The 27153-nt window shown below is 45.5% G+C and overlaps 1 protein-coding gene across 1 annotated transcript in view; it reads left to right on the forward strand.

Annotated features, from left to right (window-relative positions):
• Positions 1–27153, forward strand: part of REDIC1 (regulator of DNA class I crossover intermediates 1) — a 139807-nt gene that overhangs the window by 15694 nt on the left and 96960 nt on the right. The window contains exon 2 of the mRNA XM_075342558.1: positions 5576–5615. Coding sequence (XP_075198673.1) covers positions 5576–5615 — 40 coding nt within the window. The remainder of the gene's footprint in view (positions 1–5575; positions 5616–27153) is intronic.

The raw sequence follows: 27153 nt of genomic DNA on the forward strand, positions 1-27153 counted from the left end.
CAGGGTGGGGGCGCTGTCTAACTGCAACCAATCAGAGATGCCGGGACTACCGGTGGGCGAGTGAAGCAGTGAATATGTATGAAGGATAATGAGCGGCCCCAGAAGTAGCATTACCACCGCACGGGAGACTTGGTAAGTATAGCGCCCCTGCTTTCCCCTTTTATTTTTCCTTAATTTTTTTTATATTACCCGAGTTGCCAGAGAACTCGGTGCTTGGGTTCTTTTGAAGCCATGCTGATCCAGACTTTAACAGTCCGCGTCCGCCCATCACTACTGAATATAAAACAACACTCAAAATACTGAACATATGAACAGCAAGCCATTTTACAATACAATTAAATAGAAAGAGTCTTTGAAGCATATTTTAGAGCGTTTTTAATTAAAAATTCAGTATGCACATAAGTTAAATGACCTGCTAAATTGACATTCCACTCTACCTGTAAATTTGTTTTGGAAAGATCTACACTCTAAATATTTGTAATTACTATTACTAATTCCTATTGTAAGGCTCCATTCACCTAACCATATTTTCCATCTGAGCAAAAAAAACTGACAGCACTCGAACCAATGTTAGCTGTTCAGATTACATGTTTTTTTACATGGACCAAATGTCCAAGTGACAAAAATGCAGCATGCCCTTGTCTCTTCCATATTTCGGATGAGACTTGCTCGCATTAATTTACAGGTATCCCCAAAAAATCTGATCCCATATGAGTCAATAGATTTATTACAATCTAACATATGTGTTAGGCTTGCCAGGTGAGCAAGGATTTTAGTGGAGCCACAGAAAACCCAGAGGGGCTTGACTACGGACCCGAACCTGGTTTTCTCCAGAGCTCCTGATGGTGGAGGTGTTACGCTGCAGGTAGGATCCGAGTGTCATTCGGTATGACTAGTGTTGCATTGGGTGGTCCCAGGGGTACGGGAGTGACAGTCTCTGGTATAGAGTTGTGTCAGCAGCTGGTGTAGAGATTCCGTCCGGGATGGATGGATGAGTGGACGGGTAGATAGATGGCAGCAGACGGTGTAGAGGTTCCATCCGGGATGTATGCATGGAAGGATGGCAGCAGCTGGAGACGATACCTCGTGGCAACAGGTATCGTGGAAGGAGGCCGATGTGGTGGCTCGCAGCAGCAGGTAGTGGGAACGGCACTCTACAATACAGAGAGGTATAAGCAGTGTCTAGCACAGCAGAAGAGCAGCACATGGCTAGGGGACCTGAACACTAGCAAACTAGCAATGACTAAACTCATTGCCCACAGGTGAAGAAGCTGTGGAAAAAAAGCGCAATAGGGTCTTACCCCAATATATATAGGGTGCGATCAATGAGCAGTACTACTCACCAGATGGAGTTGTGAAAGTCACAACTACTGTAAAAGCATGAAAATCCTGATCATGGCAGCAGCAAGTCTATAGTCTATTTATTGTTGTCTAATTGCCAGGTTTACATTTTATACTTTTAATTTCAGATGTAATTTATTCATGTTTTGAGTGCTGTCTGGATAATCTCCCCGTCATTTTTACCTTACACGTCTATACTTTTCTTTGTATCTGCACTCATTGAGACACTCTTGTTTTCATTACTTTTATATAGTCCTTTCCTTGAGGCTGCACGCTCTCTTTGTTTTTTTGTCACCCACTTCTTTTGTGTTACGCTCTTATATTATTTATCCCGATTTTCTGAATCCACTGCTCTATAGTGGTGGTATTATCTCCTTAACACTCCTGTTGTCTGGATACACTATTATGGGTGTTCGGATCTGGATATAAGAGTTCTACGGACACTGGTCCATTTGCAGTTCTCTTTTACACATAAGGGTACTAATACAATGCACATACTTTTTAGTGTCATGTTTTTCACTTTGATTGTTTCTGCTTTTATGGCTGTTTCTGTATTATTTCTTTTTTTGCACACTTCCTTACACATATGCCAGTATTTCTACTACAAATAGGCATGCGATCTACTCTGTCTTACTCTGAACTCTCGTTCATTTTCTGTGACTAACGCATGCGCTATCTTGCTTTTTCCCACGGTCCTGAACTCACTTCACCCCGCTGGCTCAGTATCTGTTCCCTGCACAGGCGCTGTTCTGTTTTTTCCCATGCTCATGAACTCCTTTGAACTCTTCTACTATGATAGGGTCATAAAGAAACTGTGGAAAAAAGAAGCGCAATAGGGTCTTATCCGAGTAATATGTGGGGTGAAATAATGAATATTACTCACCCAGAGAGTTGTGAGAGTCACAACTACTATGCAGGCAACAAATAACGGCCAAAGGCAGCAGCACCCAAATTGGCTGATAACAGAGAATGGTGAAGTAGGGCTTGCACGGCCGCGCCAGTGACCACTCTGAACATAGAGAGTTAATGTTCCTTTATTTCATCTTTAGGTCGACGCGTTTCTGGAGTCTCTGCTCCCTTCCTCAGGACACACAGGAAAAAAGTACATCAAATCTGCTAGACCATGAGGACTGCAGGATCTATATACATTCAGTCATGATGACGTCAGAACCCAACCTTTTTCAAAAAAATCGGCGGGAAAGACACATCAAAAAAACACACATAACAATAAAAATGACATGATACAAGAAAATGAGCAAGAAAAACAATTACATATGATAATATCACCATATTATTTCATGACATGACATGACATAAAATAAAGGTTTGGAATAAAAAGATAAATAAATGTGTGGATTATTGTGTATTAGATAAAATCCGGGAATAAAAGCCCTGCAACTTCAGTGCCGCTCTAAAGCGGTCTCGAACCCCTGGGAATATTTCCTCCTTTCTCAAAGAGGTGGCACATCAAAGGGAGAAAACCATGTCTCCACCCTAGGAGTCCTGAAAACTCCTTGGGGTGTGTTTCTGCATTAATATTTCCCCCACCCCCCCCTCCTCCTGCCTCGTAGTATCACCACATTTTTATTACATTATATTGAACTGTACATATATCGTTTTTAAAGAGTTTACCCCATATTATTAACTTTTTTATACGTATATTAATTTTCGGTTATATGTTCCTAGTTTTTTTCCCTAAAAATACTGATTTTTATCTACTTATATACACATTGGTCAGTTGCATATTTATACACATTGTTTTTAGATATATATATGTTTTTAATACATATATATTCCCCCCTTTTTTCACAACATTCTCCTTTGTTTTTCTGTTTTTATTTTACGGGGTCTGTAATAATAATTTTTTACAGAAACCGGCAGATTATTCTCTGTATGGAGCTTGGAAGACTGACTTGCTCCGAACCCCCTTGTTTCTGACATGCGCACTCTCTTTTTTTCCCACGCTTTGAACTTTCTTCACCTCGTCTCAACAAGCTCCGGACCTTTTTCTGACATGCGCACTCTCTTTTTTCCCACGCTCTGAACTTTCTTCACCCCTTCTTAGGGATTTCACGTAGATGCTTACGCAGGATTGTCACGTTAACACTAGTAATTGTACGTATCTTCCCACACAGCTACACATTTATAGGTGTTTCTTTCTACACTTGGTTTCAAAGGGTGTTTTCAGGACTCCTAGGGTGGAGACATGGTTTTCTCCCTTTGATGTGCCACCTCTTTGAGAAAGGAGGAAATATTCCCAGGGGTTCGAGACCGCTTTAGAGCGGCACTGAAGTTGCAGGGTTTTTATTCCCGGATTTTATCTAATACACAATAATCCACACATTTATTTATCTTTTTATTCCAAACCTTTATTTTATGTCATGTCATGAAATAATATGGTGATATTATCATATGTAATTGTTTTTCTTGCTCATTTTCTTGTATCATGTCATTTTTATTGTTATGTGTGTTTTTTTGTTTTTTTTTATGTGTCTTTCCCGCCGATTTTTTTGAAAAAGGTTGGGTTCTGACGTCATCATGACTGAATGTATATAGATCCTGCAGTCCTCATGGTCTAGCAGATTTGATGTACTTTTTTCCTGTGTGTCCTGAGGAAGGGAGCAGAGACTCCAGAAACGCGTCGACCTAAAGATGAAATAAAGGAACATTAACTCTCTATGTTCAGAGTGGTCACTGGCGCGGCCGTGCAAGCCCTACTTCACCATTCTCTACTATGATAGGGTCGTGAGCTTTTCTTCGGTATTCTGGATTTCCTCTTGCACTTACAATCTGGTCTTTTTCCGAACTTCTCTCTGGATTCCTTCTTTAGACCAATGGATTGAAAAGCCTTTCTTCTCTTTTCTCTTGGTTTCACGTCTTGAAACACCACACGCGCTGTTGGTGTCAAGGTCTTATGCTCTCACTTACCTGAATCTGGTTCACTTGACAGGTGTTGCGGACGTAGTTAGGTGAGTTCTAGACTCATTCCATTATCTGTTATCTATACATATATATTTATTATTTTTTACATTCATGAAGACACGTTTGTTTTTTTCTATTTTACTAATTTTATTGTTTGTCAATTTTGTACTTTAATCTTGTCTGTTACAATTTATCGGATTTTATTCATTATTCTTAAAGATGCATGCATTGCGTCACATTGGGCTGTAATGCACCCTTTCCCGCCCGTTTTTTTCAGTAAGGGGCGGTTGTTTGACGTCATCATTGGTGTATATATATCGTGTCTGTCACTATTACGGTAGATTTGATGTTTTCTTGTGCCTGACGGTCCTGATGAAGGGAGCTGAGCCTCCAGAAACGCGTCGACCTGTGCAAAATAAAGATACATTAATCATACCTTTCTGATCGGTGATCATTGGCGCGGCATATGAAAAACCCGTCTCTACCTCTCTCTGCTAAACTCATTGCCCAGGCACTTCGCATAGGGCTAGTGTGCCTAAAGTACCTACAGCTTCCCAGCTGACCTGGGATCACTTCCGGGTTAGGAGGGCGCTGGCCCATTAATAAAAGAGGCGTGGCCGCTGACGCGCCCTAAGGGCAGAGACTGGAGCTCTGCAAGGTGCACAGACACTCCGGGAGACTGCAGCATGAAATGAGGATGGGACCCCTGCAGCAGAATACCCACGCAGGTGAGAAAGCCAATGTGCCCGCCGGGGGAGGGGAGCAGGAACATGCGAGGACGCCGGCATGGGCGTTACAATATGAAACTGTTTTTCGTTCTGTAAATTTTAATAACTTTTGATGCCTAAAAACAAATGATTTATGGAAGTAATACATAAAAATACAGATTTTTGTTCATACTCAAGTGAACTTGACGTAAGATCTTGTGCATGCCACCGTTTTTCTTGTATGCATCCGTGGTTTTCACAAATAGCACTTCATACCTATCATATTCTATGGGGCTGTGCACATCGCCCGATTTTTTTTTTCCTTTGACCAAGTAGTCTGTGGAAAAAGTTGGAGACTACCAAATTATCGGATCGTTTTTCTCCGATGTGGAGTAATTGGTCGTATGAATGAACCTACCCTAATAGTGGGAAAAAAAACACATTTATACACAGGTTGCAATTGATTTTATAAAAATGATTTCTGTACAAAATTATAAAGCATTAGTTAAATTTCTACTTGATGTCCAAACATGTTGCAGCTTATTATGGTAATATTTTACAGTACATTTTTAGTTGAAGAAAAATAAAAATTATTTTTCCCATAGGAGCAGAATGATGTTCAAACAAGAAAGACAGAAACAAAGAGTATGTATAAATGTGCTTGATACAATAATACCTTTCAGTGGGGTGACACTTTAATTTGATAACATGGCTTAACCAAGAACATTTCATTAAAATTATTTGAATTACACTTGTTCACTATTGTTTGAATAAGTTTTATATAAACTCATGAAATATAGGAAAACTTTTATAGTAGCTCTCATCAGAGAAGTTTGTTTTTCAACTTCCAAATCACCTCCTTCCGTACTCCTCATTCACTTTGAAAAACAGCTAAAACTCTTCTTGGTCAAGACAGGACAGACTGCCAGCACAATGAAATATAATGCAGCTGCCTATTTTCGACTATGAAGAGTGAAGATAGAAGAGAGAGGTACAGTGAAATGGGCACACACATCCAGGACTCTTAGGCGGGCTTTGCACGTTGCAACATCGGTAACAATGTGTTACCGATGCTGCTGCGATAGTCCCGCCCCCGTCGCACGTGCGATATCTAGTGAAAGCTGCCGTAGCGATTATTATCGCTATGGCAGCTTTACACGCACATACCTGCCGTGCGACGTCCCTCTGGCCGGCGACCCGCCTCCTTCCTTATGGGGCGGGTCGTGCGGCGTCACAGTGACGTCACACGGCAGGCGGCCAATTGAAGTGGAGGGGCGGAGATGAGCAGGATGTAAACATCCCGCCCACCTCCGTCCTTCTCATTGCAGCCGGGAGGCAGGTAAGGTGAAGTTCCTCGCTCCTGCGGCTTCACACACAGCGATGTGTGCGGCCGCAGGAACGAGGAACTACATCGTACCTGTCGCTCCCCCGGCATTATGGAAATGTCGGAGGCTGCAGCGATGATACGATGACGACGATTTTGCGCTCGTTCATCGTATCATCTAGGATTTACACACTACGACATCGCAAGTGACGCCGGATGTGCGTCACTTTCGATTTGACCCCACCGACATCGCACCTGCGATGTCGTAGTGTGCAAAGCCCGCCTTACTCTTTTCTAGTGTTTATCTCACTCTAAGGCCCTGTGCGCACGCTGCGGTTTTTACCACGGTTTTGCCGAAGTTTTGCTGCAGAAAATGTTTATAACCTTGCTGCAGTCCCTCCCCAGCAAAACATATGGTAAACAAATAATGCTGTGCGCACACTGTTTTTTTTCACCAAGTTTTGCTGCATGTTTTCTGCAGCAAAAAGAATTGCATGTCACTTCTTTTCCGCGTACCTACAGTTTTTGCCATAGATAATGTTCAAAAAGCGCAGGGAACAACCCACGGAAAAACCGCGGCAAAATGGCAGCAAATCGCTATAAAACCGTATCCGGTTTTCGGGTGTGGTTTGCTGCGTTTTTTTACCGCGGGTGCGGTAATCTTTCAGAGGTTACGGAATTTTCTTAAGAAAATTCAATTTTCTAGTGCGCACAGGGCCTTAGGGATTCACAGCCAAACTGCTCATTACTAGTGATGGGAGAACCCCCGATGTGCGTGTTCGGGAGATTCGCCTGAACATTTTGTAAAGTTCATGTTCGGGGTCAAAGATAACGCGAACTTGTGTCCGAACTTGGACTTTACAGTTATGTGGTGGGGCGGGTGGGGCTGTAAAATAAAAAAATATAGTTAATAATAAACATTGTCATTATACTTACAGGTCCTGCGACATCTCCTGCAGACTCTGTCTCCCGGATGCTTCTGCTTCCGGTTCCGATCATTGTTGTGCTCCTAGGTAACCACTACTGACTACAGGACCTTCCATGATGTCATACCCATGTGACCAGTCTGGTGTGAATATTGTATTACCTCATGGGTTACAGACTGGTCACGTGGCTATGACGTCATGGAAGGTCCTGTAGTCAGTGGTGGTTACCCGGGGGAACAGCTGACCGGCCTAGGATATGCAGTCGGGTGAAGTCTCTGACAGCTCTCAGCTGAGTCTGTGTGAGCAGACCTATGTTTGTCTTCTTGCACAAATGTAGCAGAGCTCAAGATGCTCGTCCACCTTTGGACTACGTCGGAGAGGTTTTTTTGGTTAATAAACATGGAGTCCTAAATGTCTTCTGTTTTATGTCCAATAAAATATTTTTTTTCTCTGTATTGTTGTTTTATTTTTCTGTTAAAATAACAGACAATCACAGACGCTGTCACAGAGTGGGCGTCTGTGATTGGATGCTGGAGAAACCTAAAACCAGCCCATACATTCTAGCATAATAATAATAATAATAATAATAATTTTATTCATTTATATAGCGCTATTAATTCCACAGCGCTTTACATACATTTGCAACACTGTCCCCATTGGGGCTCACAATCTAGAGTCCCTATCTGTATGTCTTTGGAGTGTGGGAGGAAACCGGAGTACCCGGAGGAAACCCACGCAAAAACGGGGAGAACATACAAACTCCTTGCAGATGGTGTCCTTAGTGGGATATGAACCCAGGACCCCAGCGCTGCAAGGCTGCAGTGCTAACCACTGAGCCACCGTGCCGCCCATCTAGAATGTATGGGAATATTCAAGGTTACTCCAACAGCCAATCACAGACCATTCTGCGTGACAGCGTCTGTGATTGGCTGTTGGGTCCCTCACACATATAGTAGTGTAAAAATAAACAAATAAAAAAAATGATTTAGTATTTTTGAATCTCACTTTAGATAAAGCGGACGGCTACGGGCTGCCACCCCCATCTGCCTGGCTTAACCTTGGCTGGCAATCAAAATACAGGGGAGCTTATTAATTTTTTTTAAATTATTTAAAAAAATAATAATAAAAAAAAAATGTGTGGGCTCCTGCCGTATTTTGATAAACAATCAGGTAAAATAAGGCAGCTGGGGGCTGGGATTCTTAGCGTGGAAAGGCCTAAGCATTCTAGGCACCCACGCTAAAAAAAGCATCCCACAGCCACCCCTGGAAATGGCGCATTGTTTCTTAGCGCCAATTCCAGGCGCTTTACCCTGCCCTGATGGAGGTGGCACGCTGGGTAATAAAGGTGTTAATACCAGCTTTGTATTCTCAGCTGGTACTAAGCCCGAAATAAATGGTGTCATGCCAAATTAGACATGGCCACCATGAATTTCTAGTAAACAGTAAAAAGAAAACACAACACATTTAAATTTTTTTTTATTACAAATAAAACAAAAAAAAACATTTCGAGACTCCATCTTTCTTATAAAAAAAAAATCCTTAGTCCGACGTTGTCCACAGGGAGAGCAATATCAGCTCTGCCTCATCGCTCTGTACAGACAAGCGTTTCTACAGAGCGAGAAGTAGGCTGACACTGACATTGATAGTCAAAGCTCAATCGAGTTCATGGATAAGCCATGGACTCGAGTGAACCCTGACGTCACCGCGAACACGGCCGAAAACAGCTGAAGAGTGACGAGCAGTGCAGTGAATACCCCCGGAAGTTAATGATCGAAGCAGAGTCTGCAGGACGCGTGCGGGACCTGTAAAGTATAATGACAATGTTTATTATAAACTTTATTCTTTATTTTACAGTCCTCCCCCACCCCATCCTATAACTGTAAAGTCCAAGCTCGGAGTTCGGACGCAAGTTTGCGTTATCTCCGATCCCGAACACGGACTTTACAAAAAGTTTGGGCGAGGCTCCAGATCCCGAACATCGGGGGGTTCGCCTATCACTAATTGTGAACATAAAAAAAAGAAAAAAAACTTTTTGGTAAACATGATAATATGGCTTTATTCCTCTGGTCAGTATGATTACAGTGATACCACATTTGTGTTGTTTTTTTATGATTTGCTATCTTCACACAATAAAAACAATTTAAAAAAAAAATTGATTTTGTATCGCTATATTCTGACATATTTACCTTTTTTTTATTTCTCCACTGACAAAATTGTTAGGTGGCTTATTTTTTAGTGTGACGAGAGGACCTTTTCATGGATACCATTTTTATTTATATTTTACAGTTTGATTGTGTTTTATTCAACTTTTTTTCCGCAGGTTTGATGAAAAAAAGCCAATTTTTGGCATTTTTTTATGGTATCTAATGAAGTGGTTAAAGGAGTTGTCCGACATAAACTCAAATAATGTTTTTAACCCCTTCACCCCCGGCCACTAAAACACCCTAATGACCGGCCATTTTTTGCAATTCTGACCAGTGTCACTTTGACAGGTTATAACTCTGGAACGCTTCAACGGATCCCGGCAATTCTGACATTGTTTATTTGTGACATACAGTGGAACCTTGGTTAACGAGAACAATCCATTCTGGGAGTGTGCTTGTTAACCAAGTTACTCGTTCAGCAAAGCAAGATTTCCCATAGGAAATTATTGCAATGCAGACAATTCGTTCCACAACTTGTTAAATGTCCCATCCTGGTCCCCTATTGTGCTATTCCACACGCGCACAAACACACACAAACACGTACAAACATGCACAAACACGCACAAACACACACACACAAGCACACACACACACGCACATTATGCTCACCTTACCTTCCGTTCCATCGCCGGTCTCCTGGGACTTGCTGTACGCTGATACGGGCTGTGTATCGGGTTACCATCGCGACGAGGGCGGAACTTCCGCTGCCAGAGCGCTGACGTCAAAGGCAGGACCCGCTAGCCTCTGATTGGCCAGCGCGCTGCCTTTGAGTAGTGGTGACAGCCGAAGTTCCTGCCTCGTCGTGTTGGTTGCGGATACATATCCTGAAGCGGCGAACTACAGGACCCAGGAGGCCGGCGATGAAACGGAAGGTACACATATTATGCTCACCTTACCTTCGGTTCCATCGTCGACCTCCTGGCTCTTGTAGTCCTACAAGAACCATGAGGCCGGCGACAGAACGGAAGGTAAGGTGAGCATAATACTGTATGTGTGTGCGTGCGTGTTTATTTGTGCGTGTTTGTGTGTGTTTTGTGCGTGCTTGTGTGTGTTTGTGTGGACTGTAAAGGGTACTTTACACGCTGCGAAATCGGTAACGATATATCTTCGGGGTCACGTCGTTAGTGACGCACATCCGGCGCCGTTTCCAACATCGCAGCGTGTGACACAAATGAGCGACGATCAACTAGCACAAAATCATTCAAAAACGGTGATCGTTGACACGTCGCTCATTTCCTTAATATCGCTGCAACCACCGGTACGATGTTGTTCGTCGTCCCTGCAGCATCACACATCGCTATGTGTGACACCGCAGGAACGACGAACATCTCCTTACTTGCCTCCACAGGCAATGAGGAAGGAAGGAGGTGGGCGGGATGTTACGTCCCGCTCATCTCCGCCCCTCCGCTTCTATTGGCCGGCTGCTTAGTGACGCTGCAGTGACGTCGCTATGACTCCGAACGCACGTCCCCCTTGAGGGAGGGATTGTTCGGTGGTCACAGTGACGACGCTGACCAGATATGTGCGTGTGACGCTGCCGTAGCGATAATGTTCGCTACGGCAGCGATCACCACATATCGTTACGACAGGGGCGGATGCTATCGCACGCGACATCGCTAGCAATTGCTAGCGATGTCGCAGCGTGTAAAGTACCCCTAAGAGCGGGTCAGAGCGCGGTGGATGTACAGAACTGGAAGTGTGTGCGGTGAGAATTTTGCTCGTACAGCAAAGCTTTCTTGTAAACAGAGTTACAAATTTACAGAAAGCTTTGCGTGTTAAGCGAAATTCTCGTTAAGTGGGTTACTCGTTAAGCGAGGTTCCACTGTATTGCACATCATGATAGTGGTAAATTTAGGCCGATCTTTTTTGCGTTTGTGAAAATTTCGGAAATTTGGTGAAAATTTTGCAATTTTTAAACTTTGAAATTTTATGCCTATAAATCTGAGAGATATGTCACACAAAAAATAGTTACAAAATAAAATTTCCCACATGTCTACTTTACACCAGCGCAATTTTCAAAACAAATTTTTTTTGTTCGTTAGGAAGTTAGAAGGGGTCAAATTTATCAGCAATTTCCCATTTTTTATTAAAATTTACAAAACCATTTTTTTTAGGGACCACATCACATTTGAAGTGACTTTGAGAGGCCTAAGGGACAGAAAATACCCAAACGTGACCCCCATTCTAAAAACTGCACCCCTCACACTGCTCAAAACCACATCCAAGAAGTTTATTAACCCTTTAGGTGCTTCACAGGAACCAAAGCCATGTGGAAGGAAAAAATGAAAGTTTTACTTTTTTACAGAAAAATGTTACTTTAGCCATAAAACTTTACATTTTCACAAGGGAGAAATGAGAAAGTGCACCATAAAATTTATTGTGCAATTTCTCCTGAGTACGCTGATACCTCATATTTGCTAAAAATCAATTGTTTGGGCACATGGCAGAGTTCGGAAGGTAAGGATCACCATTCGCTGTTTGAACGCAAAATTAGCTGTATTCATTAGCGGACCCATGTCAGGTTTGGAGACCCCTTGAGGTGCCTAAACAATGGAGCTCCCCCACAAGTGACCCCATTTTGGAAACTAGACCCCTCAAGGAATTTATCTAGATGTTTGGTGAGCACTTTGAACCCCTGGGGGCTTCACAAAAGTTTATAATGTTGAGCCGCAAAAAGAAAAAAAAGGTTTTTTTACCACAAAACTGTTGCTTCAACCAGGTAGCTTTTTTTCACAAGGGTATCAGGAAAAAATGCACTATAAAATGTATAGTGCATTTTCTCCTGAGTATGACAATACCCTATATGAGGTAAATTGTTTGGGCGCACAGCAAAGCTCGGAAGGGAAGGAGCGCCATTTGAATTTTTGAACGCAAAATTAGCTGGACTCATTAGCGGATGCCATGTCGGGTTTGGAGACCCCTTGAGGTGCCTAAACAATGGAGCTCCCCCACAAGTGAACCCATTTTGGAAACTAGACCCCTCAATAAATTTATCTAGGTGTTTGGTGAGCCTTTTGAATCCCCGGGGGCTTCACAGAAGTTAATAACGTTGAGCCGTGAAAATATATATATTTTTCTTCACCACAAAACTGTTACTTGAACCAAGTAGCTTTTTTTTTCACAAGGGTATCAGAAAAAAATGCACCATAAAACGTATTGTGCAATTTTTCCTGAGTACGCAGATACCTGATATGTGGTGGAAAGTAATTGTTTGGGTGCATTGCAGGGTTCAGAAGAGAAGGAGCGCCATTTGACAGCAAAATTGGTTGGAATAATTTGCGGACGTTATGTTGCATTTGGAGACCCCCTGAGGTGCCTAAACAATGGACCCCTCAAGGAATTTATCTAGATGTTTGGTGAGCCCCCAGGGGCTCCACCACAGAAGTTGATAATGTTGAGCCATGAATACTTTTTTTTTTTTTTTTTAACCACAAAACTGTTACTTGAACAGGTAGCTTTTTTTCACAAGGGTATCAGGAAAAAGTGCACCATGAACCATATTGTGTAATTTCTCCTGAATACGCAGATACCTCATATGTGGTGGAAAGTAATTGTTTGGGTGCATAGCGGGGCTCAGATGGGAAGGAGTGCCATTTGACAGCAAAATTGGTTGGAATCATTAGCGGACACCATGTCACGTTTGGAGACCCCCTATGGTGCCTAAACAGTAGAGCTCCCCCACAAGTGACCCCATTTTGGAACTAGACCCCTCAAGGAATTTATCTAGATGTTTGGTGAGCCCCTTCTACCCCCAGGTGCTCCACAGAAGTTGATAACGTTGAGCCGTGAAAATTATTTTTTTTTTACCACAAAATTTTTGCTTCAACCAGGTCGCTTTTTTTAACAAGGGTATCAGAAAAAAAAATGCACCATAAAATGTATTGTGCAATTTTTCCTGAGTACGCAGATACCCCATATGTGGTGGAAAGTAATTGGGCGAACAGCGGGGCTCAGAAGGGAAGGAGTGCTATTTGACTTTTCAAACGCAAACGCCATGCAGTGATGTGCATCACTGATCGGCCGCTGCAGGACGCATGGACTGATGAGATACCAAAAGCGACAGGGATACAGAAAAAAAAAAGTCACGCCGAAAATTGAGCAGAGACGCCGATCTGTTATGTGCATCCCTGATCAGCGCTCGGCCGATGCAGGACGCACACACGGATGAGGTGCAAAAAAACGACTCAAGATACCGACAAAAACAAAAAAAAAAGTTCAGCCGAAAATTGACCACGGATGCAGATACGTTATCTGCATCACTGATCAGCGCTCGGGTACACACGGACGGATGAGGTGTAAAAATGGACAGGGGATACAGGAAAAAAAAAATTATACTCACAGTACCCAGAAGATTAGCAGGAGGATCACTGACCAGAGGAACTGCAGGAGGAATAGAAGGCAGCAAGTGGACAGCTTATTACAGGAGAGCAGCAGGCATAAAGTTGGACAGGTCATCAGAAGACCCAGGAAGGACCCAGCGATGGAGGCAGATGTAATCGGGACAGTGAAGACCTCGGATGACCCAGTGAAGGCAGGTAGGGAACATCGGAGGGAGAGCAGATGGAGAGGAGGGAGGGGGAGACCGGAGAAGGAGAGGCAGAAGCATGGGAGCAGAATTGAGATCGCAGGGGGGCAGATCGCAGCAGGGGGAGCAGATCGCAGCGGGGGGGCAGATCGCAGCGGTGGGGGCATATCGCAGCGGGGGGGCACATCGCCACTGGCAGGGGCCATGACGGGAGCGCGCAGGGGCCATCACGGGACCGCGCAGGGGCAGCTTGCAATACTCACAGGGGGAGCAGGAGTGACAAACAGAAAGCAGCGGCGGCGGCGTGGTACTACAAGTACCAGCTGATTCACGCCCAGACATGCTCGGGGAGGGCTCCCCAGACCAACACAAGCCTGGGGAGGGCGGTCACCTCCAGATCAGACCGCCCCACTGCACGCTGATTGGAGCGATTGCACGTCATAGCACGATCGCTCCAATCAGTGCTGCAGGGGCTGGGGGGGCGCCATGTTTGATCTCCTGCTATGATCTGCTGCGGCACCTCATAGCAGGATCGCACTGGTTCAGGCATTATTTAAGCTGAAATCAGTGCAGTGCGATCGATGTGTTTGGCGGTTCAGATCTGAACAGCCAATCACAACGATCGTCGATAGGGGTTGGCGATGCCACCCCCCTGGGGTGAAGCAAAGGTCCCCTGCTGTAAGAAACAGCAGGGGACATCCTTTGAAAGCCGTTGCTATGGCCACGGCAATCAAATGAACTTTAGGCAGGTGTCCCTGTTCTCCCGACGCGTTTCATACTCTAGTAATCATCAGGGGAGTTTAGGTGTCGGTCCTCATTCACAAGGACTGGACAGAACATGCGGACGGCAGCAGTGGGCCTTCCAAGACACTGCGCCTCTGCAAAATCCCTAATCCGGTTCCGGCTTAATCTAATAAGAGGTTCCCACGGTAATCCCATACACACTGTCACAGTCAATGAAGAACATTGGCTGGGAGAGCAGTGACTGGAGGCTCACACACTGCTGTGTGATATCCACTGGAGTGGCCGGAAATGAGCCCAGGTCAACGCAGGGGCTCACACACCAGAGTGTGAGCAGCTGCGGGCAGGATGAGCAGTGACATCATTAGGTTAGCTCAGTTCATTGCCGGCAGCAACAAACTCAGGACATCACTGTTTGTCACTGAGTTCCATGATCTCAGTGATCTCACGCAAAGTATCGGTGGCCCGCGGCTGTGACGTCTGTTGGTGTTGTGAGTTCTGTGCACATTTCAGACCTCTACCTGGCGGTCTCTCCTTCAGGGCCAGCTCCAGATTTTCATGGGCCCTGGGCAAAAGAGTCCCAGTGGGCCCCTTTACCATAACAAGTAAATAATACAATTTCCATAAATATAATCCCCCCTCACGCGCTCTCTCTCCCCCTGTGCAGTCTCTTGTCCCCCTGTGCGGACTATTGTCCCTCTGTGCGGTCTCTTGTCCCCTGTGCTCTATCTTCTCCCCTTGCGCTGTGTGGAGTACAGCATCACTACTGCTGAGTGGCGTGATGGGCGGACCCACACTGTAAAAGTCCGAATCTGTAGAGTTTCAAAAGTACCCGGGTGCCAGGTCCAGGCCAGATATTGATCCAGATCTGGCACTGGGGGAATAAAAAAAAAAAAAAAAAAAAGAATAGGAATGAAGCAAGCGCTTCAAACTTACCAAGGCTCCACCACAGCTGTACACTGCTCCTGCGGCCTCTCCTTCACTTACTGGGCCGCTAATTATTGCTGATCCATATGCACTGCTTTCCCCGTCCACCATCTGTCCTGTCTTCTGTGACTGGTTGCAGTCAGACATGCCCTTAGCGTGTGTGACAACATTTGACTGCAACCAATCACGGGCGCTAAGACAGGCGGGGAAAGCAGTGCAACTCTGCGGATCAGTATTGTGGTATAAAAATAAATTAAATATTTAGTTAACCAATTCTCTATAGATTATACTAAAAGTAACCTTGGGCAAAATAACTGAAAACAGTTAAAACCACAACAAATTAGGGTTGCACAAAATTAACCACATACAAGTGCTATGCCCAATAAATAATTGTAATTAGTATTCAGTAAATATAATAAAAACATTCAAAACAATAATTTATTATACATAGCCAATTCTAAATTACAAAAATTAGGGGATAGCACAATATCCACAGCCAAAGTATCAAATATCCATTAACAGCAAATGCAAAATATCAATGGTTTGTTTATAAGGCACAGTAATAAATCTAAGGTGAAATTCATCCAATAAATTAGTTTCAACTACTATAAATATTATACTAAACAACCTAAGATGAAAAATTAAAATCAAGGTGAGAATTTGTAGTGCAATCTATTACTGTAAAGTACATGTGACCTCCATTAAAAGATATACATATATATATATATATATATATATATATATATATATATATATATATATATATATATATTACAAATTCTTATTATTAGTGTCAAATAATTAAATATGATATACTAAATACCATTACGGTAATTTAAAAGTGTTCAATAAAAAAAAAATATCAAATAGTAAACTAAAATTTATGAAAAGTGTCAAGTGCTTTGGAATTGTTCACCCAATCAAACACCAAAATGTCCTATAGCTGATTCAGTAGAAAGAGCCAAGTGCTTTGCAATTGTTCACCCAATCCAACACCAAAATGTCCTATAGCTGATCCAGTGGAAAGAGCCAAGTGCTTTGGAATTGTTCACCCAATCCAACACCAAAATGTCCTATAGCTGATTCAGTAGAAAGAGCCAAGTGCTTTGGAATTGTTCACCCTATCCAACACCAAACTGTTCTATAGCTAATAAAGCCAATTCAATAAAAAGTGCCAAGTGCTTAGAATTCTTCCTCTTATCCAACACCAATTTTACTAAAGCAAATCAAAACCAATTAAATGAAAAAGTGTCAACTGCTTTAGATACCCCCCCCCCGTGCTCTCTCCCCCCTCCCCCCCATCCCAATTAGCGCTGCCAGTGTCCCGGATAGCGAGTGGGCAACCCCTGTTCCTTGCCTTTTATTGAACGGCAGGCCCAGGCGTCTAGCACCAGGATGGTCACTTTGATTCAGCTGGCATATCCCGTAGCAGGGCACAGGAGGCGGGGGAGGGAGACTACGGAATGTGTGGGAGGGGGCGGGGGAAGTGGTGAGCAGGTACTCAATGCACTATACCTGCCAACTAACTAAGCAGCAGGGCGGCAACATGCTGTTCACTGTGAAGCATGTCAACAATGTCCTGCCCCTGTTAACATGACATCATCGGAAGCACCAAAATCACGGTAGGAGCGGTCACATGACCATTCTGAGCCAGGGGGGGGGCTGACAGCAGGGCAGGTAGGTAGTTACTATCTACTTACCTACCCCAATGTAGCCCAATAGTGAAATAATAAAAAAAAGCAAAATAAGCCCGAAAACCCCTTAAACTAGTGTAGCAGATTTATAGATCAGGTAGATTCCGGACATGACGATACCAAGCGTGTACTTTTTTGTTTTTACATAAATATTAGTGTTTATTGGTATTGTTTGTTTTTGCTTTTTTTTTTTTTTTTAACTAAGCCTCTCTTAGTCCCTTTTTTCTACATATATCAATTTAGAGATCAGAGATCACAAAGTGATTTCCTCTCCTTGGCACAACCTGAAAACTATTTTCTTTCATAATTTTCTCAAATTCCACAACTTGATTCAGAATAGCTAAATATTTTCGTATAATAGATTTTATTTAACCCTAGAACGCATACCTGGGGCCTCGCAGGCCTGCTAGGTCATTTGTTTTCTATGGTAGATTAGATTGTTATGCTTGCGCGTTCTAGGGTTAATTGAATTGCATACTATAAGGTGTGCTGAAAACAAGTTTATTGAAAGCCTTTTTTCTTTTTAGCATTATTTAGAAGCAAACATCTATCCATATTTATGATTTTTTCTTGATGTTTTAATGGATGTTTTATAACTTCTAGCTAATTGTCTACTTTTAAAGGGAATCTGTCACCAGGATTTTGCAATGTAATCTGAGGACAGCATGCTGCGAGGGTTAAAAAGGGAATCTGTCATCACATTAATCCAAGGGAATCTGTCACCTCATTTTTTTCCTAACTAAATTAATAATATGGGCACACAGGTTTTAGAATGCTGAAAAATGTTATACCCGTATGTCTCATATCAAATGCCTTGTTGTGGATAAATCCTCTTATCACTTTATGTATATGAGCTCTTCCAGGCTATGGGAAGATAACTCCACCTCCAGAGATTATTTTATATAGAAGAAGGCATTACCAGTGTGATGGTCGCTCTGTGTTCTCATTGCAAGGCTGTGTGTTATTATAAGGCTACGCTCACACGAGCATATGAATCGGACTAGTGCAATGCGAGAAAATCTTGTTAGTCAGTGAGGCGGAGCAGTTGGTCAGCTTTTTTCTCATCCAGATTCTGGATGAGAGAAAAGTCGCAACATGCTGCGAGTTGTTGCCGAAATTGTGCTAGTCTCACCAATACAAGTCAATGGGTACGAGAAAAAGACGGACACCATACGGACAGCACATATACCATCCTAGTGACGTCCGTTTTTATGGATACAATTCTATTATGTAGCACAACATTGTAAATGGTCCTGTAAATGACTGTAAATGACTAATAGCTGCTGAGAAAAAAACGGATGTATGTAGCGCAACATTGTAAATGGTCCTGTAATTGACTAATAGCTGCTGAGAAAAAAACGGATTGACAGCACACTGCACACAGCACACTGACACAGCACACTGCACACATCACACTGACAGCACACGGATGACAAGTGAGAAAATAATCGTCCTACTCTCCTGGATGAGAATGGGACCGTTTTTTCATACGCTTGTGTGACTCCAGCCTAACTGACACATCTGCAGGTTCCTCTCAGCTTCCATCTCCCAGGCAGACAGTGCTGCAATATTTTTGCAATGAAGCAGAGCTCAGGGAGCTGCAAACAATGTTTGCAAGAAGTCAAATTTAATTTCTCCTGTTTTGTGCCAGTTACTTGTCTCACACTGGTAACGTCCCATCTATTTAAGGCCTTGTGCGCACTAGGCGTTTTTGCCGCGTTTTTAGCGGCGTTTTTTACCGCGTTTTTGTGCTGAAAACGCGAGTGACATTGCTTCCCCAGCAATGTCTATGGGTTTTCATTAGTGCTGTCCACACACAGCGTTTTTTTTGTAGCTGCGTTTTTGTGGTAACCACAAAAATGCAGCATGTCAATTATTTCTGCGTTTTTTCACTGCATTTTTCACCCATTGAGTTCAATGAGATGTTCAACAACACAATGAAAAACGCATATAGCCGCGTTTCTATGACTAAAAACGCAGCTATAAACGCAAGGGGTGGGTACTACAGTGACGTGTACAGGAAGAGGATTCCTTCTGTTGGTAAACACAGAAGCATGAATCCTCCCGGTACCGTCACCGCTGCCTCCACCTCCCGTCCGGTGCCATGTCAGCTCCGTGCGGCGCCATGTCTGGGCGGGAGGTGGAGGCAGCGGCGAAAACCAAAGTGAACAGTAGAAAAAAAAAAAATGTCATATATACTCACCTGTCTGCAGGGTCCCGGTGCCATGCCCGCTCCCATCTCCTCCCGGTACCGCCGCTCTGCCTGTGTGCAGTCTCCCCGGGGCAGGACCTTGCTTGCAGGACCTGGCGGTGGATCACCTGATGCAGTCACCTGACGCATCAGCTGATCGTAATTCTCGCGGTGTCGCCGGCTTTTTCGCGCCCGGCCGGCTATCAGCTGATCCTGCCGTCAGGGGACTTCATCAGCTGATTACCGGCAGCTCCTGCAGCGATCGGACAGGATCAGACTCCCGTCCAATCGATCGCTCCAGGAGCTGCCGGTAATCAGCACAGCACATAAGTGAGTATGTATTTATTTTTTTTTTTCTACTGATGCATCAGCTGATTGTATAATCGGCTTTTATACAATCAGCTGATGTGTGATGTGATTAAGGCACTTGATCCTGACACATCATCTGATCACTTTGCCTTCCAGCAAACCGATCAGATGATATTGGATCCGGATTGGACGGCACGGGACCCTTGACCTAGGATTACTGCGGAGAGGGGGTTCTTTATTTCAATAAAGATGGAGTCACTAATTGTGTTGTGTTTTATTTCTAATAAAAATATTTTTCTGTGTGTTGTGTTTTTTTTTTTTATCATTACTAGAAATTCATGGTGGCCATGTCTAATATTGGCGTGACACCATGAATTTCGGGCTTAGGGCTAGCTGATAATATACAGCTAGCCCTAACTCCATTATTACCCAGCTAGCCACCCGGCATCAGGGCAGCTGGAAGAGTTGGATACAGCGCCAGAAGATGGCGCTTCTATGAAAGCGCCATTTTCTGGGGTGGCTGCGGACTGCAATTCGCAGTGGGGGTGCCCAGAAAGCTTGGGCACCCTGCACTGTGGATTCCAATCCCCAGCTGCCTAGTTGTACCCGGCTGGACTCAAAAATTAGGCGAAGCTCACGTCATTTTTTTTTTTTTTAATTATTTCATGAAATTCATGAAATAATTAAAAAAAAAGGGCTTCTCTATATTTTTGGTTCCCAGCCGGGTACAAATAGGCAGCTGGGGGTTGGGGGCAGCCCGTACCTGCCTGCTGTACCCGGCTAGCATACAAAAATATGGCGAAGCCCATGTCATTTTTTTTTTCTTTTTGGGCAAAAAACTGCATACAGTCCTGGATGGAGGATGCTGAGCCTTGTAGTTCTGCAGCTGCTGTCTGCTCTCCTGCATACACTAGTGAATGGAGGATGCTGAGCCTTGTAGTTCTGCAGCTGCTGTCTGCTCTCCTGCATACACTAGTTCTGCAGCTGTCTGCTCTCCTGCATACAATGAACATTTTGAAGAAGGAAATGACATCAGACCTTTTTTTTTTTTTTTTTTCATCAACAATCTTTAATGGCATTGTGCACTGATTAAAAACGCAGTGAGCAAAAACGCAGCAAAAAACGCACCAAATCGCGGCAAAAACGCATGCGTTTTTTGTCGCGTTTTTTTAGTCGCGGGGTGCGTTTTTTGCGACAAAAACGCACATAAAAACGCAGCGTGAAAAAAAACGCCTAGTGCGCACATACCCTAAAGGGAATCTGTCACCAGGATTTTGCAATGTAAGCTGAGGTCAGCATGTTGGGAAGGTTAAAAAAGTAAATATATCTGTGCTTCTCTTATCTGTGTGTGAGCTATCATTTACTCATACTAAAGGATTTACTGCTCTGTGATTAACATTGAGGTGACTCTTCTGCACCTGCAGCACAAACTAGCACACCCCCTGCTGTGATTGACACATCACAGTCAATGCACAATCTCTATTGAGAGCCTGCTGTATGCTGAACAGCTCTGCTACACTCAATTCTGAGATAGGGCTGCACACAGTGATCCAAGATAAAGTGGTTAGTTTCAGAATGTATTTGCCTACAACATGCTGCTCTCAGATGAAGTAGCAAAAACTTGCTGACAGATTACCTTTAAAATAAGATCTGGAGGTGGAGTTATCTTCCAGTCAGCATCCACCCCATAGCCTGGAAGAGCTCCTTTATATAAATTAATAGATAATATATCCACAACAAGGCATCTGATAGGAGACATACAGGTATGACTTTTTTCAGCATTCTATAACCTGTATGCACATGTTAATAGGTTAGATAGGTCAAATGTGGTGACAGATTCCCTTTAATTATCTAATTTTCCTCACAAAATGCCTGGTTATCTGAACATTTGCATTTGACTCTCATACGTTATCCATAGGGGATTGATTCTAAAGTATGGATGGCATGAGCACTAGTTGCATGCAGTGTGGTATTACCGCCCACATTTTTCTGATGCATAGAGGCGTGAACTAGATTTGATGTGGTGTCACTAGATAAAACTAAATCTAAAAATTCCATTCTTGAATTTGGACAGGAACTAGTGAAACATAAATTACATTGGTTTTCACTGAGGTAATCAGTGAAACTTGGAACTTGTGTATGGCATACAATGCGAGTGCATCGGATGCAATATGCTATTGACCCTCGCCTCAGGTTCTGCTCCGAGCGTGAGTGGAATGTCATGAAACTGTGAACCGATCTTGCAATCGGACCACAGATGCCAAGAAGAGGGAGAGTGTACTTTCTCCCTCTTCTATGCTGCCTGTCTGTGCGTATATCACACTGCACTCTGATGATATCCAAGTGCGGTGCGATGTTTCCCACTCACTCATAGACTTGTATGGGTGTGAACAATGTGAGACCTGCTGCCAAACGCAGCTTGCTGCTATTCTTTTTTTATGCCAACACGGTATGAGAAAAAAATAACAGATGGACACTGCCCTATTGTTTAACATTGGTGCGAGTACAATATGATGTGTTATCGGATTGCACTCTCCTTAGTCAATTGCAAGTGTAACTGAGGCCTTAGTGTGTTGTCCACATAGTGAATGTACTAAAGTACCGTATTTTTCGCTTTGTAAGACGCACTTTTGTTCTCCCAAATTTTGGGGGAAAGTAGGGGGTGCGTCTTATAATCCAAATATACGGGTGTGTGTGTGTATATATGTATAATATATATATATATATATATATATATATATATTTCTTCATCGTTCCTTATGGGAGACCCAAACCATGGGTGTATAGCTTCTGCCTCCGGAGGACACACAAAGTACTACACTCGAACGTGTAGCTCCTCCCTCCGGGCTATATACACCCCCTGGATGACAATCTAACCAGTTCAATGCTTTGTGTTTCAGGAGGTCACACACACATTCATTCTCTGATTTTTTCATTTTTATTTTTTGATTTTAAAGATTTGGAAGAAAAGCGGGTCCAGTCTGGACTCCCGGCATGTCCCTACTCACCCCACTGTGTCGGCGGTGCTGTTAAGGTTGACTTTACAAGGCTGGAGCCTTCACATGCCGCGCTCCTTCACATCCTCTGAGAGGCTCTGGGTTGAAGTGGGAGCCGTCACGGTCCTCTCTGCTTGCAGAAGACCGGTCTCCATCCGTAGCCCTGTCTGGTTCCTGCTGGAAGGAGCGTTTAACCCCCCTCAGGGACTGGCCCTGCGTCTCAAAAGCTAAGTATTGAGACGTTTTTCAGGGGTCCCGGGTACTTTTATTAGGGGGAAAGTATGTTTTTTTATGTTTACTGTAAATTCCGGCCGGTTCTGGGGGTTTCCCCTGAGAACCGCGCCGAAGGTGCCTGCTCGTCGGCCGCATGTTAAAATCTAGGCCCCGGCTTCTGTTTGGGCCTAGTTTCGGTTTCATCTCTCTGCATGTCATGCATACAGATGCATAGCGTGGCGCCGCCCACCGGCCGGCCAGCAGAGTGGAGGGCACTCCTCTCTGGGGAGATGTTCCCTCCCCTGTATCTCTTCCTGGCCCTCCGTTTTCCCGCTCTTGGGCTAATACCCGCCCCCCCTCCTCCTTCCAGCGCCATTTTCTCAGCGTTCTTACACTGGACGGCGCTGGATGCTGCAGCTGCTGCTGTTTAGGAAGGCTGACGCTTCACTGGGGCTCTGAGCTGTGGAATCCGGAGGGCACACTCAGGAGGTCATTCGGTCTGGTAAGCCACAACCTCTGGTTGTGGGCTTTTTATTATACACTCTCAGGGCATTCTACAGGAGTGTATTCTTGCTGCAGAGCTTCCACCTCAGCAGCATGTCTGTCACCCGGAGCAAGGCTGCAAACATGTACGCTATATGCACTGCATGTAAGCGCATTCTGCCAGAGCCAAGCACATACCCACATTGTGATGCCTGTGCTAACATGGTTGTGTCTCAGCCTGGAGCCTCCTCAGGGGTCCCTCCGGCTGCTCCGGCCCCGGTGGCTGAACCCCCGGCTTGGGTAGCATCCTTTTCCCAAGCTATTTCCCAGTCTTTTGCCGACTCCATGGGGCAGCTGTCCCGGACACTGCTGACCATGCATCAGCCCTCTTCGCAGGGTGCCTCTGCTGCTCCGAGTTCTGCAGAGCTCTCAGAGCATGTCCTAGGACCCCGTCCCCCTAAACGGAGACGCAGGGACCCTTCTCCTTCCTCGTCCCACGGCTCTGATTCACGAGCCGAGGTGCAGGGCGAGGAGGATTCGTTTACTGTGGGCTCAGACGCTGCCTCTATGTACCCCATTGACGTGTCTGAGGGTGATGCGGATGTTAGTGACTTGATTGCATCCATTAACTCCGTACTGAACCTCAATCCACCAGAGTCAGAGGAACAAGCCTCTCTGGTAGAGATACACCAGTTTACCTCACCTAAGAGAGCTAAGAGTATGTTTTTTAACCACTCCAGTTTTCGGACCACTGTTACCAAGCCCAGGGCCTGTCCTGACAAACGTTTTCCGAAGCGTACTTCTGATGACCGTTTTCCTTTTCCACCAGAGGTGGTTAAGGAATGGGCCCAGTCTCCAAAGGTAGACCCTCCAGTGTCCAGAATCTCAGCCCGCACAGTCGTAGCTGTGGCTGATGGCACTTCTCTTAAGGATCCCACTGACCGCCAGGTTGACCTTCTGGCCAAGTCTGTATATGAGGCGACAGGAGCCTCGTTCTCCCCGTCTTTTGCGGCAGTGTGGGCTCTTAAGGCAGTCTCTGCCTCTCTGGCAGAGATACATTCCCTCACCAGGGAATCTATGCCTGAGATGGATTCCTTAACTTCTCAAGCTTCGGCTTTTTCATCCTACGCCATGTCTGCCATCCTGGAGGCTTCTCACCGCACGGCGGTGGCCTCCGCTAACTCCCTCGCGATCCGCAGGATCTTGTGGCTTCGAGAGTGGAAAGCAGACGCTTCCTCTAAGAAGTACCTTGCGAGTCTTCCTTTTGCTGGATCCCGGCTGTTTGGTGAACAACTGGATGAAATAATTAAGGAAGCTACTGGCGGGAAGAGTACTTCCTTGCCACAAACTAAAACCAGAAAACCTGTCCAGGGCAGGAACCAATCGAGGTTTCGTTCCTTTCGTTCCTCTAACTGGTCATCCTCTAAGCCCTCTACCTCGTCCACTACCGCAGCCAAGGATCGTAAACCCAACTGGCGCGCGAAGCCGCGTCCTCAAAAGACCGGAGGAGCCGCTGCCACTAAGGCAGCCTCCTCTTGACTATCTGGCTGCGCCAGCAACGTCCTTGGTCGGTGGCAGGCTCTCCCACTTTGGCGACGTGTGGTTTCAACACGTCTCCGATCAGTGGGTGCGAGATATCATCTCCCACGGCTACAGGATAGAATTTTCTTCCAGCCCGCCAAACAGATTTCTTCTGTCCACCCCCCCCCCCCGCTCCAAAGCCCCCGCCTTCTCTCAGGCCATGGCATCCCTGCAGGCCAACGGTGTAATTGTTCCGGTTCCCGCCCGGGAACGGTTCAGCGGTTTCTACTCAAACCTCTTTCTAGTCCCCAAGAAGGACGGTTCCTTCCGGCCCATCCTGGATCTCAAGCTTCTCAACAAGCATGTTCAGGTGCGGCACTTTCGCATGGAATCTCTGAGATCGGTCATTGCCTCAATGACCCAAGGAGATTTTCTGGCATCCATCGACATCAGAGATGCCTATCTGCATGTGCCTATTGCGGTTTCACACCAGCGTTGGCTACGCTTTGCAATCGGAGAGGAACATTTCCAATTCGTGGCTCTCCCCTTCGGCTTAGCCACGGCCCCTCGAGTATTCACCAAGGTCATGGCAGCAGTGGTTGCGGTTCTGCACCTCCAGGGGTTGGCAGTGATTCCTTACCTGGACGACCTTCTAGTCAAGGCCTCATCCAGTGCAGACTGCCAGCGGAGTGTCTCACTCACTCTCGCCACGCTTGTTCAGTTCGGGTGGCTTGTCAACCTGCCCAAGTCCACTCTGACCCCGACCCAGGTGCTTCTTTACCTAGGGATGCAATTCGAGACTCTGCCGGCACTTGTCAAGTTGCCCTTAGTCAAACAGCAGTCCCTTCGTCTGGCGGTGCGCTCTCTGCTGAGGCACCGCCGTCATTCCATCAGACACCTCATGCAGGTGCTAGGTCAGATGGTGGCATCAATGGAAGCAGTTCCCTTTGCCCAGTTCCATCTGCGTCCCCTGCAGCTGGACATTCTCCGCTGTTGGGACAAGCGGATCTCTTCCTTGCACAGGCTGGTGGCTCTGTCGTCACAGACCAGGAGCTCCCTTCAGGGGTGGCTTCGGCCCCTCTCTCTGTCACAGGGACTCTCCTTCCTGACTCCGTCCTGGGTGATCCTCACCACGGATGCCAGCCTCTCCGGTTGGGGAGCAGTATTTCTCCATCACCGAGCACAGGGCACTTGGACTCCGTCCGAATCAGCCCTCTCAATCAATGTGCTGGAGATCAGAGCTGTGTTTCTAGCTCTCCTAGCCTTTCACCACCTGTTGGCGGGCAGGCACATTCGAGTTCAGTCGGACAACGCGACAGCGGTTGCCTACATCAATCACCAGGGCGGGACTCACAGCCGTCTGGCGATGTTGGAGGTTCAACGAATCCTCCAGTGGACGGAGGACTCCCAGTCCACCATATCTGCAGTCCACATCCCAGGCGTGGAAAACTGGGAGGCCGATTATCTCAGCCGTCAAACCGTGGACAGCGGCGAGTGGGCCCTGCATCCGTCAGTGTTCAGATCAATCTGCCGCAAGTGGGGCACTCCGGAAGTGGATCTAATGGCATCCCGGCACAACAACAAGGTTCCGGTTTACATGGCTCGCTCCCACGATCCTCAGGCCTTCGCAGCGGACGCACTGGTTCAAGATTGGTCTCAGTTCCGTCTGGCCTATGTGTTTCCCCCTCTAGCTCTCTTGCCCAGGGTTCTGCGCAAGATCGGAATGGAGGGCCGTCGAGTCATAATCATTGCTCCGGACTGGCCCAGGCGAGCTTGGTACCCAGACCTGCTCCGTCTGTCCGTAGGAGTGCCGTGGCACCTCCCGGACCGCCCAGACCTTCTCTCTCAAGGTCCGTTCTTCCGCCAGAATTCTGCGGCTCTCAGATTGACGGCGTGGCTCTTGAGTCCTGGATCCTGACGGCTTCAGGCATTCCCTCTGAGGTCATCTCCACTATGACTCAGGCTCGGAAGTCTTCCTCGGCCAAGATTTACCACAGGACTTGGAGGATTTTCCTGTCCTGGTGTCGCTCTTCCGACCATGCTCCTTGGCCGTTCTCATTGCCGACCATCCTGTCTTTTCTACAGTCCGGTCTACAGCTAGGACTGTCCCTCAATTCCCTCAAGGGACA

The sequence above is a fragment of the Anomaloglossus baeobatrachus genome, chromosome 4 (genome assembly GCF_048569485.1).
Source record: "Anomaloglossus baeobatrachus isolate aAnoBae1 chromosome 4, aAnoBae1.hap1, whole genome shotgun sequence".
Classification (NCBI taxonomy): Eukaryota; Metazoa; Chordata; class Amphibia; order Anura; family Aromobatidae; genus Anomaloglossus; species Anomaloglossus baeobatrachus.